Below are 13,983 nucleotides of genomic sequence, written 5' to 3'. Positions count from 1 at the left end.
AAAATTTAAAAAATGAGATTACGTACTACATATACATATAACTGCTACATTGACTACAGAATTTAATAGTTGATCTTATGAATGATTTTTATTTTACTTTTAAGTGATAAATTCTAGTAAATAAGAAGGTAAACAAATGCGTTTGGTATATTGATATCATACTATTTTTTCATGAAAGAGATTCGGGTTATGCAATTTTGATCCCTCAAGTTTCAGACTCATCACATTCAACTCCCTATATATGTTTTAAGATTTCATTAATCAAATATGGTTCTCGCCATTAAAAAAATGTTAAAATTAATGTATTGTTAAAAAAAGAAAAATTCTCGTGTTCATAAAGTAAATTATATATCAATTACATGCATACACTAATAGATATATACATGCATAGAGTTACACTCTTGAAACATAAAATTTATAATATAATCTAATTATTCCAACCGTATGAAATACATATTGAAAATATATAAAAACATCCACAACGTATATATTACACCATTCTTAGCTGTCGCCATATCATAATGTGGGGCGTAATGTCCGTTCTTACAAGCCAACTTCCAAGTAAAGTTGACATGACTGAGTCAGTACGTGTATGCATGTGGTGTTGTAGATCTTCCCATACATAGCGCCGACGGAGACTCGTTGGGATATTGTATATCGCCTTTTAATGTAGTCTCACAACATAAGAAAAACGATGAGGCTAAGTAATAATGGACCTCATGCGGACACCTACATCTGTCCACAAACATTGTACTGACTTTTATTAGGGCGCTCGCACTTGGATAAATTGACAGAACCAGATTGAGGTAGCTCATTTGTATCAGTTATTTGTTTTTTCCTGCCCAATCGAGCACACAGATTCTTCACCCAAATTAATCGTATTTCCACCAGTAGTCTTAAATTGGGGTTTAAACTGCGGAATCATACTTTTGACTCAACTTTTGGAGAAAAATGGGGATGAGAAAATTGGGCGCTGGGAATCGACACGTTGTAACTATTCAAACCGAAGTCTGGTGACTTGCATGTGTTAGTTTAGATAACCAACTAACGATCATAATTAACTTTGACTATTTTAATAAAATTTGAAAATCGGAATTGATGAACTCAGAAAATATATACTAAAAGTAATTCTGTGACTAATGCGTAAAATCAAAAGTGAAAATATCCCATCAAACAAAAATTCAGGTATTTTTCTTTCTCTCGGTAAAAGAATTATTGGAGATGGCCACCTGACATGCGTACGGACGGAATTGCACTTTTGGTGCCATAATTTAGCAACCTCGTGCATGCCTATATGTCTTGGTTGATTTTTAACAAGATAAAGAAAAAAGACCAAATATATTGCTCGGTAAAATTAAATAAGAAAAGTGCAATTTTGGTCCTGTAAGTTTTGGGAGTGACAATTTTGATCCTGTTCCATTTAGAATTCGTAAATTAGTCCTGTAATTTTAAAATTTCTAGCAATATATTTAGTCATGTTCAATTAATTTGACTGAAAAGGTCCACTTTATTAGCCATATCATCCCGTAAATTGGGGTTTCCAGCAAATTTGATGACATAATAGTTCAAAATATTTTTTTCAATCCTCCAATTATGCATGTTTGACATTTTAGTCATTTATATTGTTAGAGTTGCAAAATAATTATGCATATTTTTAATTTTGCTAATCTATGATACTTTTGACCGAAAAATTTCAAATCGACTGCCAATATTCCACCAGGATGTGCAAGACACATGCATTAGTTTGATTTCATTTTTGGACAATCTTCGATATAAGATAAAACACATCTAATGTTTGCCTCTTTATATTCATACCTTGTTTGTGTGTTTTTTTATTTTTGAACTTTATATATAATAGAGATATACACACTTATATATAAATATAATATTAAAGAATATTATTTGACAATAAAAAATAATTTTTGTCTCCAAAAAATACAATATTAAACATATAATATATATGTATATACTTATATATAAAAAATATATAAAAGAGACATAATTTGACAACAATGAACAGTTACTTTTGTCTCTCAAATCTCAACAACAAACATACACCACTTATTTTAAAATATATCAAGCCTCTAAAAATAAATCCAAACATACATTTATCTGCAACACACACTTATTTATCTCTATTTTTCTCTCTCTATCTCCAAAATACAAAATAAAATATTTTTAAAATAAAACCAAATATAATAATGCGCTTTCCAATTGATTTTAAATTTTCGGACAAGATATGTCCTAAATTCATGAAAATTGAAAATATATGTAAGACTATTTTATAACTCTAATACTATAAGTAACTAAAATACCAAATTACACACATAATTGCAGGATTGAAAATACAATATACAAATTTCTACCGAAGAAATATTTGATCATTAATTTAATTTTTTGAATTTTGATACATGATCAATGTAAAAACCTAAAACAAATCAAACTATTTACAACTATTTTATATCTTTCACTCATTTGTTATATGATAAAAATTTCAAGAAACGTATAGATCGATACATCAATACATTAAGGGAACATATATTACACCATCATACAACACTTCTCTGTCAGCCAAACCTTAAACTCATAATTACTGACTCACATATTGTAATTATAACCAGCAGCTAGAAGACGCAACACAATGCTTAATCATTTGTTCACATATTGTAATAACAATATCATCCATGCAAACAAACAGGAGCTGTAATAAATATGCTAGCTCTAAGAAATCAACTCCTGTATCCTCATACGTATTCCCGAAGTGTCCACACCAACCCTCGGAACTTTCACCTGCCATCAACATGAACCAGGTTTTAATTAGCATTTTTGTACCAAATCTACCAACCGAAATATTCAATATATATATAAACCACAACTACGCACAAATATGCTGCAAATTTTATTACAACACAAGATTTTCATTTGTCGACGTGGTGCACTAGATTTACAGCAAGAAAATTCTAGTTCAAATCACTCAAATAAATTGCACAATGGTGAGTACTGAATTATGATGTCATGTCCAAGAAAAGAAATTAACCAATCTCATGTAATATATTACACATGGCAATTAATCAAGTGTACCTGAGCATGGATTGTATGGAAAGTCTGGCCAGCAATGTTGGAGACATTAACATTGACGACTTCAGCTCCTTCTTCTTGGAGTATGCTAATAATTTGATGCAGCATGAAAGTTTTGCAGAGCCCACTGATCAAAACCACCTCCAAATTCGAACCTAATTCTCGTATTTCCAGAACTGGCAACTTTGATCCACCCATAATACTAGTACTCGCACTCGCTGTCATCAGAGCTTGTGATTTTCTTCTCCTCATTTCTTCAACTCTTTGTGTCAATAGCTTGATGTAGGTAGTCGCCTGCTCCACCTGATCCTTCTGCGACAACTCCTCCACCTGCATGCTTGGTAAATTAGTGTATATGTCTAAAATTTAATTCAAAGTTTAAGAAAATTAAGCAAAATGTCCAAATTTAACTTTGTGGTTAAGTTTCAAGCAAATGAATTTTTTTTAGTATGTTTCTCCTAATATCGTCGAAGCCATGCATGGATGGTAAGAAAAAGAGATATGATCATGCTATAATTGGGTTAAATGCATTTTACTTCCTCGGATATGTCTAATGAGAAAAAAAATTCCGATGAAAAATGATTTAATAAATTATCTCCTATATTTAGAATGATGCATATTACCCAATATCAATGGTTAAAATATAGGCACCGCAATGAAATCATCTTTGAGGCTACAAAACCCTGTCCCGAAGGGCTTATTATTTCTGTCAAGATCCTAAGATCACATTGTATAGGATCTTTTTGGCACTTTTTCCACACGGTTTAACTATTCTTTAAACTTTAGCGTGTGTTTTTTGTATCTTTCCGGGTATGCCCGGAATACAATGTAAATATTATTGGATGAATAGAAAACTTTCATTTCACCCAAAAAAAGAATATAAACAATACCATTACAGAAAACTTAAATCTAGCGAGCTATATAGCTACAAGAGCAACTTACATATATACCTGATTTTCTGCTACTAATTTTAGTTTACTAACATAAATTCATGTTTCGTTCCATTTATTAAACCTCTCACAAAACAGACATAATTATTAATATACGTTTGTGTTTGTGTGTGTGTGTGTGTACATACAGAGACACACAAGACAGACAGACAGACCTTTGATGAGTCGAAATGGCGATGAGGTGGAGGGATTAAGGAAACCAGCTTGAAGCAAAGACTCTTCATCAGATTCCTTCGATTTTTTTCTATGGTCTTTCTCTCCAGTTTGCCCGAACTCCCCTCACCTGTAGTACCCTCCATTATCATCAAATTGACTAAATGAACTTAAGCTTTCAGATTTGCATTTCCCAACAAGCCGTTTTATAGGCAAAATTTGGGTCTTGGGAACGACAAGGAAACTTTAGATAAGGAAGGCTACGCCAGCATGCATGCAGTTTTTGTCAAATATGAACATGACGGTGTCACATATATAGATATTTATAGCTTCATGATATTAGTTGTCATGTATACAGTACCCTGACTTGTTGCACCCAGGAAACCTAATTGTGTTTGGATTTGTGTTTTAGTTGTTTTGTTTTGTATTTTGAAAATAGAAAGAGAAAAATATAAATAAGTAAGTGTGTGTTGAAAATAGATGATATGTTTGGATTTATGTTTTGGGGTATTTTAAAATAAGTGGTGTAGGTATGATATTAGGATTTGGGAGACAAAAATCACTGTTATTTGACAAATCATATATTTTTATATATAAATATTTTATATTTAATGTTGTATTTTTTGAAGATAAAAATTACTGTTTATTGTCAAATAATATCTGTTTTATATTTATGTATATATATATATTATATATAGAAAGTTGAAAAATAGAAAAACAAACAATAAGGTGAAAAAACATTAAAATAAATATTGAGTATGTTTTATCTTATTTCAAAAAACACGTGAGAATACAAATCCAAACAAAGATGATATTTATGTTCTTCCTGCCTCCATCTATATTAATTTGCATTCAGTCCCTCAAATTTCATAGTCCTCATGTTCTATCTGAATATCAAACGTGGTTCTCGTAGTTAAGTACATTCCGTTGAAAACAAAATGTAGTGGATTTTCAAGGAAGTCAAGGATCATGTAATTTGGAACCAAAATATTGACATTTCTGACAAAAGAAACGTCACATTTCCTATAACTTCTCCAAACCAAAGTAAATTGATCCGTCCCTTCTTATATTACTAAGTAAATGTGAACATAATCCGGGAATAGACTGTCAAATATTATTTGTAAAGTTAATAAATGTTCATATATAATTGTTGGACGTACAATTGATAATTGGTAAAAAGAAATATATCAATTGGTTAATAAGTAAATTATATTTGAAATTTTGAATAGGATGAAGCTTTATCAAGTATTTTAAGATAAATTACATAAATTAAAAAAAATCAGAAATAAATTGAAATTTTCATAAAAACTTTTTTTTCTAGGGAAAAAAAAAAAAAAAAAAAGCTGAAGAAACGTACATGGAAGCGATGTTGCCTGGAAAGAAAGATAGCAATTGGGCCCAACCCCATTCGGCTGCAAAGTTTGGGTTCCAGTTCATTTTGTTTTATTTAAAAGAAATTAAATGGAGTGGGAATCTGAATTTTGATATAAATAAACTATTTAAAAAATAGTGAAAAATGCATGAATATTTTTTTCAAATTACGATATTGTGTGAAGATATGTATTATAACTTATTACGAAAATACAAGGATAAATTAAGGATTGAGCAGCTCCTTCTATATACTAACGTAATCTTAAACATAGTCAATTAGATTATATGTAGAGAGAGCGGATATATAAACATGTTTGTTTATGTACTTGATCGTTAATTGCTGGTTGGTTACATATTTGGATTACAAAGTTAGTTATGTGAAGTTGTCGTTGTGCATTTCTTTATCGTTATTTTTTAAAAAGGATAGATGAATGATTGTCCAATTACCATCTAGAAGAAATATGGTTAATTCAGGTTAAAAGTAAAAAGTCGTGACAAATATTAATTAAGCACGATTGAACAACAACTATACCGTTGTTTCTGCACACGAAATCAAAATATTTATTACATCTTAATTAAAACAAATGTTGATTACTTGTGGTCAAAATTTAAGTTTTCAAAATAGTTTTGTCTGACCGCAGTAAATAAGACTGATTTATTAAATTTTAATCTGTGGTACCTTATGGTATAGATAATAATTAATTTTTTATAGTATATATTGAATTTTTTTATGAAGTATATTTAATTGTTGAATGAATATAAATCATGATAAAGGTATTCATTAATTATTTATATAGGCAAAACATTTGTCCACTCTCTTTCACTCATCTACTTTATCAATCTAACTTCTATTTTAACTCCCTTCATTTTAGGACTTCACCGGCTTATTTATATATAAATACTCGCATAAAATAAATAAATATATATATGTATATATAAATATTACTGTTGTAGTATATCGTTTCTACGTGCATATAATAAATAAATTTTACATCTTAAAAGTTAAAAAATATTATAATTAAAAATAAAATATATAAACCAACACATCACATTTTAAAAAAAAAATTATTCATAATATGTGAAAGTATTAGAGTCATTTGATTTGAATGCTACACGAAAAACATAAGCCAAATGATGGAATTGTAAAACATAGAACGTTGACATACCATGAGTGAAACTCGCCCTATCTTTTCTTTATTTCTTAAAGTCATAATCGGCGCCGTTAGTAATATATTATTATTTTGAAATTGAAAAATGGGATTTTAAAAATTAATATTTAAAAAGGGTGAGTAGCAATTTATTCTCCTGTAATATTGAAAATAAGCACATTACTCCTTATGAAAAAAAAATTAGCAATTTACCCCTTATACTTTTTAAAATGAAGTAATTTACCTTCTTATAAAATGAAGTAATTTACCTTCTTATATAGAGAGGTAAATTATTTCATTTTAAAAATTATAGGGAGTAAATCGGTGTATTTTAAAAAATATAGGAAGGTAAATAGCTATGTGAAATAGGCTGACCTCCAAGAAAATCTTACTGTATATGAGTTTGCCGACTTGGACGCTCTTAGTGCAGTATGGGAATCTTCCTTTGACTCTCTTCGGTTCAGGTCTTCACACCTTCAAACAAAATTCTGATCTTCATTTGCTTCTCTGTGTGAATTTACATATTTTACTTCAAAAACTTGCTCTTTTTTCCCTTTTCAGATGAACTCTGTTTTTTCTGTTCTACCACATATTTTGCACTGTACTTCCTTTGTATTATTGTTATTGGTATTGGTATTTTCATGCTTAAAACTCGGGAGTGATGCTAGTTCGAATCAATGTTTAGATTGCAGGAATGAGAACCAAGTCTTGGATTCAGAGTTGAGATTTCGGTGGCGATCAAAGGCGTTGATTTCAAATGGTCAGTGTTCTTTCCTTTTTTGTGGGTCAAGCACCTTTTAAGTTTGATCTCAGGAAAATGAGAAGGACAACTAAAATTTGCTCAGTTTAACTGGGAAAAAAGTGCGCATTTAGTTAGTTAATTTCATGAAGTTTGGATTTGTTTTTCTTAATATCTGTGTGGGTTCTTCTTGTCTATGCTTGCCGCAAGTATGTATCCTTTTAAATGGATGTTTGGGATTTTATTTAACTTTTTTTGGATAAATGAATGTTCAAGACTTCATTGTTTTTAAATGGGTTTTTTTTTTTTTTTTTTTCTCCTTTGGATGTTTTGGAATTTCTTTCAAGTTGTTAGTTTCAACTGTGGGGTTCGTTTAGATCAATGGATACCCCAAATTTGCTTCATTTTTCAAAATACAGCCGATTAGACGGCGTAATTTGCAGTGCTTTCCAAAACACTGGGTTAATTCACCATTTTTATGGGTTTTTTTTTTCTCATTTCTCAGGGTCAAATTGCATTTGTCCCATTTCTTAACTGCTGCTTTAGAATTATTGTGGCAATTATCTGGAAGAGATACCATTTATGTGAATGTCCACTGCGCATATGGATTGTGGTATGTAACCTTGAGGCTTTCTGGGAAAATAGTAGGATTTCATCTGATCTGGATGTGATCTTGAGGTTTTAGGTGATGACACTGTTTTTTTCCTTACCTTTTTAGGTTGACTATACTACTGTGTTTGTTTTCCGGCTCTTGATGTTTGTGGATAATGGCTAGCTTCTGGGATGTGATTGTAAGGACTCTTTTTTTCCTCTTTGGATGTGGAGGTTGTTTTTTTATAATGTCATATTGCTGATAAAATTTTGGCATATTTATGCATTACTCTGCTCTATATAAGTCATGTATTAATTCTGCTAACATCTGGCTAACGCGTGCCTGATTAATACAAGTTTTACTTTATAAGTGTCGGATTGTCATTAATCTTATCTAGGTAAATATTCGTGGTGGTAGTCATGTGTTGACATGTTTAGCCTATAAATCTGGTTAAGTAATGTGGTAAAAAGTAAAAACAACCTGAATAGGCCCCCCAAAATCTATGACGTTCTGGGCTTTGCTGTATGTTTTCAATTATTTTCTCTAGGTGCTTGGCTTCTCTTTGTATAACAGCCTTATCCTGTTTACTTCATTTGACATGACCTCAGGGATCTTGGTTGGCAACAGAGATATGAACGTTTTTGTGGAAGGATTGTTGTCCTATCCATTCTTGTTTTGCCACTTTACAGTCATATGTACCCTATGGTTCACTAGTGCGAGAAATCGTGTAAGTTTCTTCTCCTTTCTTCAGTATGTGCAAGTAAATCTTATGCTGCGATGCCAGAATTATCATAACAGCCATGGTCGTTTTCAGTTGCCTGAAGAAGGCCAGAAGTGGGGTTTCCTTGTTTGGCTGCTTTTCAGCTATTGCTTGTGTGCATTGCTGATATCTGTATCAAAAAGGTTAGTTGTGGTGTTTTCTATGTTCTTAAACAGGCCGGAGGATTTGGTTATGGTTTTGTTTTCTTTGGTTGCGTTTTCATATTTCCAAGTGAGCAGCAAACCACCATGCTCCCCCTAGCTTGAGCGACTTACATGTTTGAACATGATAAATCTTGTTGACAGTAGCTTTCCTAATTTTTATGCCTTTTGATACCATACTCATCACAAAGATCAGAAAAATTTTGATTGCAGAAATCTAACCCATTGTTAGTTTGTAAGGCTTTCAATTTCTTACGGTTTGGTTTTCAACCAAAATCTTCAATTCTTAAATTTTTCAAAAACTTCAGACTTATGTTTCATTAAGAATACATAAATCTTTCTTGGGTAATTATCAGTTATAGATAAAAAAATATTTGTTTCCACCATGAATAGCAATATTAGCCGGTCCCCAAACATCAACACGCTCATAATCAAGAATGCAGGATGATGATGTAGGGTTTGGGGAAGGTGATGCAGGATACTTTATGTTGTTTTCCCAAGACACGTTTATCGCAAAACTTCATTTTATCTATTTTATCAGTACTCGTTCTTTTTGAAGCAATTATGGTCTTTTTATACTAATGTGGCCTAACCTCTTAAGCTACAGGCTAGTTTTATCATTTTCTAGAACAGTTGCAGCAAGAACATCATACTTCACAGTACAAGTATATAAATTTCTTTTCTTTTTAGCTTTGAAAATAGTATAAGAACATTTCATGATTTTCATAATACCCTTCCCCCATCTACCCTCAAGGGCAGAACAAGAAATCAAGTTATGACTCAAGTTAGGAACATGCCTGACATTTTTTAACTTATAACCATCTTTGAAAGTTAACAAATGCCACCAAGACCTTTTATTTCACAAAGTTTTTCATTGGCTATGGACGCAAAGCCTGATTTCAGTTTTATGATTGGTGAAAATTTCTTTAAAAGGACTCATGTGAAAAGTACAACATGAATCAATCAACCATTCATTTATATTAAGAGGAGACTGGACAATATTCACATCACATACCATAAAAACTTCACCAAAATTTTCTTCAGTGATAACATTAGCATCTTTTTTATTATTGTTATTTTTCCTATTTTTTCTTTTTGGTTTTCAACATTCTTTTTATATAGTGACCTTTTTCCCACAGTTATAGCACCTTCTTTCTCTAGCTTTTTCATCTCTATTTCTGTCATCCTTGGTTCTAGACCTTGACTTACTCCTACTTTTGCTCCTACTCTTACCTTTGCTATGTTTTCTATATTTGTAGTCAGAATTTCGGTTTAGTCTTTCCTCTTACATAGTTTACTTCATTTTGACTTTGACTAGGTTTATTTGTTTTAAGGTCCATTCCCTTACTCTTTAGGCTATTAATGACTGTATCTAGATTCACATTATTCTTGCCGTATTTCGTAGCTGCTTTTACATCACTATATGCTTCAAGAATAACATTTAATAAAACAATTGGAGCATAATTCAGCTTTATTTTTATTACCAATTAATTTTATATCTTGAATTAATTCTTTTAAGTCATCTAAATTTTTCTCAATATTTTTAGATAAATATAATTTATAACAAAAGAAAATTCTAGCACAAACAATTTACTAGGCAATCTAGAACTAGAGAAGAAAAACCTAGAGATTATAAAACTAGTAGATGTTACAACTGTGGTGGAAAAGGATATTTTATTCTGTAAAAGTTGTTTGTATTATTTAAGGATTGAAAAACTCACAAAATCTGTAATAGTTAAATAGGGTTCTTGAGCTTCTGCTGAAAGATGAATACCCAACACATAACCTGCGTAAGCCCGCCAAAATAAAAAATCTCAACAAACCCACCATAATCCTAAGAAACACACCCAATCAATCACAAACTAAAAACTAGAACTTTCGTAAATTGTATTGTAGGAGCATATAATCAACGATCAACCACGAAAGAATGGGTTAAATACAATTTATCCTCTTGTGTGTAACGAAAAAGTGTAAATAATTAAGCCACTGTAAAAAAAAAAAAATATATATATATATATATATACAAATTATCCTCTTGTGACACAAAAAAATAATGCAATATTTACCCCTCCATGAAATTTCCCTCAGTAGCTCACAAGTTTCAATATCATCCATGAAAGTAGACCTTTTGGAAATCCCATGGCAGTAGAACACTAAAAACAGTAAAGCTTTTGCAAAAACCCAGAAACCATCTATAATACAAGCAATACAAGTATTTTACATCGGCAAAATCCTTTTTTAATTTCGTTAAAAAAATAATTTTTATTTTTGGTATCATAATTGTGATGAGTGTCACATTCGATGTTATAAAATATAAAAATATGTCTTTTTGATTTCAGTTAAAGAAAAAGAGATTATGTGTCTGACACATGACCATTAAAAATTATATGCCGCAGCACCGATGCCTCTATCGTGTCCCTACCACTATTAGATTGGCATCCGTTGATCGCAAGGCGAATTCCAATCCTGGCAGGGGACTAGAAAGGCTGCCATTACCTAGTACATGTATATATTGTTATCTTCTTAGACAGTCTCGAGACTCGTGGGTTGTCCTAAGATATTATCACCTTCATGTAAGGTCCACATACTAAAAACGATGAAAATGTTGGTGTAATCGGCTAAGGTTATTGGGACCTCTCATCAGTGAAATGCGGACAAATTGCAACTCGACACACGTTGCCCATGATAAGACCATCATTTTCGTATGAGATGATCAGAAGCTCAATGCAATATCAACATAGACATCAATCGCTGGTTTATGTCGACTCTTGTTCAACACCTTCACAGCAGTAGCAGCTCTTCCAACCCCACAAAAATCAGGAAAAGGAAACAGCAGCTGATGTCTCTCTCCACATCGCATCGACAGTTTTTAGAAGGTGTCTCTCTAGTCCAATAGATTTTTATTGGGACACTCACAATTTGATAAATTGACAGAATGAGACAATATTTAGATTGTTTTGAAAATTTTGGAATTTGTTTGATTTTAATCGACCAATAATATCATTATCCTCGTGAACTATTTCTGACAAGATTGCATGGGTTCAAGTTCTTAAACTAATTAATCTATCAACTACCTCGGACTAAAAGTTTGAATAAAATTGTCCAAATGTATTCTCTATATATGTATATGTTTAGTGGTGAAAATTATAGTTTTGATCGCTCAACTTTGTCTTTAAAATGAAATGAGACCCTCATGTTCCATAAGTTATAGAACTGGTTCCTCATCATGTGCCCAATTTTAAATAAAATTGAACCCTGTCGTTAATTAACGTCCAAAACTAAGTGACATAAGTGGCACTCACATCGGTCTGAAATTAGGGGCAAAACGGCAGGTTTTGACGCCATATTGTTTCCAAACTGTTAAATTGGAAGAAAATTTGGCTATTTTCTTCAACCCTAAACAAGAAACAGGTGGATTACTTCTCCTCCCTGGGAACTGAAATTTGTTAGTCATGGAATATGGGGGACTAAATCCGTTCCAGTGACCAATTTGAGAATGACTCCCGAAACATACGTTGAAATCGAAATTTCAGTTCAAAATATATAAATGGAACTATTGTATGAGTTTTAAATCAATAAAAAAAAAAAAATCCTGTCTACATCTAAAAATGACTGCATATTTGGTGGATTCAATGAAATCAGGCCCCTAATCATGACAGCTAGCCTTAACAAGACTGGGAGACCTCACTTCTGGTGACTACCAAAGGTCACCCCAATCATTCCAAGTAAAACCCTAAAAAACGTGTGGACTGCAACAAATTTGGACCACCTAGGATTTCTCATTTAACAACTTTAGTAATAAATAGCTTTGTTCTTCACATGATTGATATATGCTTTGATTGGGATTTCAACGATTCTATTCATTATATATCTGAATAGCAAATCACAACCTTTGAATATTAAACAGTCTTGTCAAATGATATCTTTGATTAAACAGTAATAAGTAGGTGTATGCCAATAATTTTGTAGGCCATAGTGCAATTAAATGTTTTGAGATTTAAATTGGAGCAATGGGATTTGATCTTCTCTATATTTCATCTCACAGTGCAGCAGTACAAATACATATATTCATAACCAGTTCAGTGAAGAAGAAAGAGAAACAGTACCAACAGACTAATGGTTGCCCAACGTCGTGATAACTTTTCAAAACTTAAATTTTTGGATTGAATCTGTTTAACTTAGTAGATAATACTGATTTGGTTGAAAATGCAGAGAGTAGTTAATTATTTTTTATCTCTGCCCAAGTTTGGTCTTTGATATCCATCTCTGCCCAAGTTCTGTCTTCAAACAGTGAATTTTTTTCTTAAAAAATGATAGATTGTTAAGTATATTAATATTATTTATTATTTATTATTATTTTTAAAATATTGATACTTATTTATGACATAAATATAATGTTATTATTTCAACTATAATTGAACCAGTGATCCATTATTCACTTAATTTTTCGATTTGATAAATGGTTTATGGTTCAAAACATTACTACTAAGCACACAAGCTCTTGAATGATAAAACAGTTAAATCATGTTAAATTATTACACTATCTCTTCTGAACTTTTCGAATTTCTGATTTTGCCATCACAATTTAAAAAAAAAAACGAAAGATGAGAAAAATAGTATGATGTTACGATTATATGTCTTAATAATTGTAGCCGTATAATTTGGAAAAACAGGAATTTTAATTTTGGTGGGCTGAATGTGTGGCACCCCTACGTGTGGTTTGCCCAATTGGGTCCCGTCTCCAACTCTGAAACATACCAAAAGTCAACATCATCATATTTGACCAGAAAACTCTCAGATCCCCAGATCAGAGATTAATTTCCGACAATTTGTACAATATATGACGAGATTTGTCATTTAAAATTGACGTCTTTAATTCCCAACCTCTATTTTGGCAAAACCGAGGAATGCCTCTCACAATATAATTACTCCCTTAAGTACTTTGATTTTTACCTCTCAAATATCCAAGATTTTACCAAATAGAACTATCACCCAACAACAACAACTTCTTGTCCTTTTAGATGGAAAGGA

General features: G+C 31.5%; 2 protein-coding genes across 6 annotated transcripts; one reads left to right on the top strand and one right to left on the bottom strand.

The window, feature by feature from the left end:
• Window positions 1–2,474: 2,474 nt before the first annotated feature.
• Window positions 2,475–4,444, bottom strand: LOC105168711 (transcription factor bHLH162-like). Its single transcript, XM_011088845.3, has 3 exons — window positions 4,184–4,444; window positions 3,082–3,408; window positions 2,475–2,790 (listed from the first exon to the last, which is right to left on the bottom strand). Exons 1-3 carry the CDS (start codon window positions 4,331–4,333, stop codon window positions 2,722–2,724), a joined length of 546 nt encoding a protein of 181 aa, XP_011087147.1. The 5' UTR covers window positions 4,334–4,444; the 3' UTR covers window positions 2,475–2,721.
• Window positions 4,445–7,058: 2,614 nt separating this feature from the next.
• LOC105168710 (E3 ubiquitin-protein ligase SIS3) lies at window positions 7,059–11,968 on the top strand. Of its 5 annotated transcripts, none has more exons than XR_002287563.2 (7): window positions 7,059–7,164; window positions 7,386–7,460; window positions 7,945–8,052; window positions 8,158–8,230; window positions 8,640–8,756; window positions 8,846–8,934; window positions 11,349–11,968. XR_002287563.2 is itself a non-coding variant. In XM_020695786.2 (4 exons), exons 1-4 carry the CDS (start codon window positions 7,098–7,100, stop codon window positions 9,050–9,052), a joined length of 468 nt encoding a protein of 155 aa, XP_020551445.1. In that variant the 5' UTR covers window positions 7,065–7,097; the 3' UTR covers window positions 9,053–9,129. The 5 variants fall into 5 exon arrangements, 2 of the variants coding, with proteins under 2 accessions (XP_020551445.1, XP_020551444.1); XR_016066631.1 differs by having other exon boundaries at window positions 8,640–8,758; window positions 11,292–11,968; XR_848350.3 differs by lacking the exon at window positions 11,349–11,968 and having other exon boundaries at window positions 8,640–8,758; window positions 8,846–9,129.
• The last annotated feature ends 2,015 nt before the right edge of the window (window positions 11,969–13,983 follow it).

The sequence above is a fragment of the Sesamum indicum genome, linkage group LG8, assembly GCF_026168435.1.
Source record: "Sesamum indicum cultivar Baizhima isolate 11 linkage group LG8, ASM2616843v1, whole genome shotgun sequence".
Classification (NCBI taxonomy): Eukaryota; Viridiplantae; Streptophyta; class Magnoliopsida; order Lamiales; family Pedaliaceae; genus Sesamum; species Sesamum indicum.
The sequence above is the reverse complement of the archived record's forward strand: the minus strand, read 5'-3'. Positions and strand labels throughout refer to the sequence as shown.

Coding starts and splice junctions, on each gene's coding strand:
- LOC105168710 (XM_020695785.1), top strand. CDS start 7,262: ATGAACTCTGTTTTTTCTGTTCTACCACATATTTTGCACTGTACTTCC. Junction 7,461..8,639: donor AAAGGCGTTGATTTCAAATG/GTCAGTGTTCTT, acceptor ACATGACCTCAG/GGATCTTGGTTGGCAACAGA. Junction 8,759..8,845: donor TCACTAGTGCGAGAAATCGT/GTAAGTTTCTTC, acceptor GGTCGTTTTCAG/TTGCCTGAAGAAGGCCAGAA.
- LOC105168711 (XM_011088845.3), bottom strand. CDS start 4,333: ATGATAATGGAGGGTACTACAGGTGAGGGGAGTTCGGGCAAACTGGAG. Junction 3,409..4,183: donor GCCATTTCGACTCATCAAAG/GTCTGTCTGTCT, acceptor CCAAGCATGCAG/GTGGAGGAGTTGTCGCAGAA. Junction 2,791..3,081: donor TCCATACAATCCATGCTCAG/GTACACTTGATT, acceptor TGTTGATGGCAG/GTGAAAGTTCCGAGGGTTGG.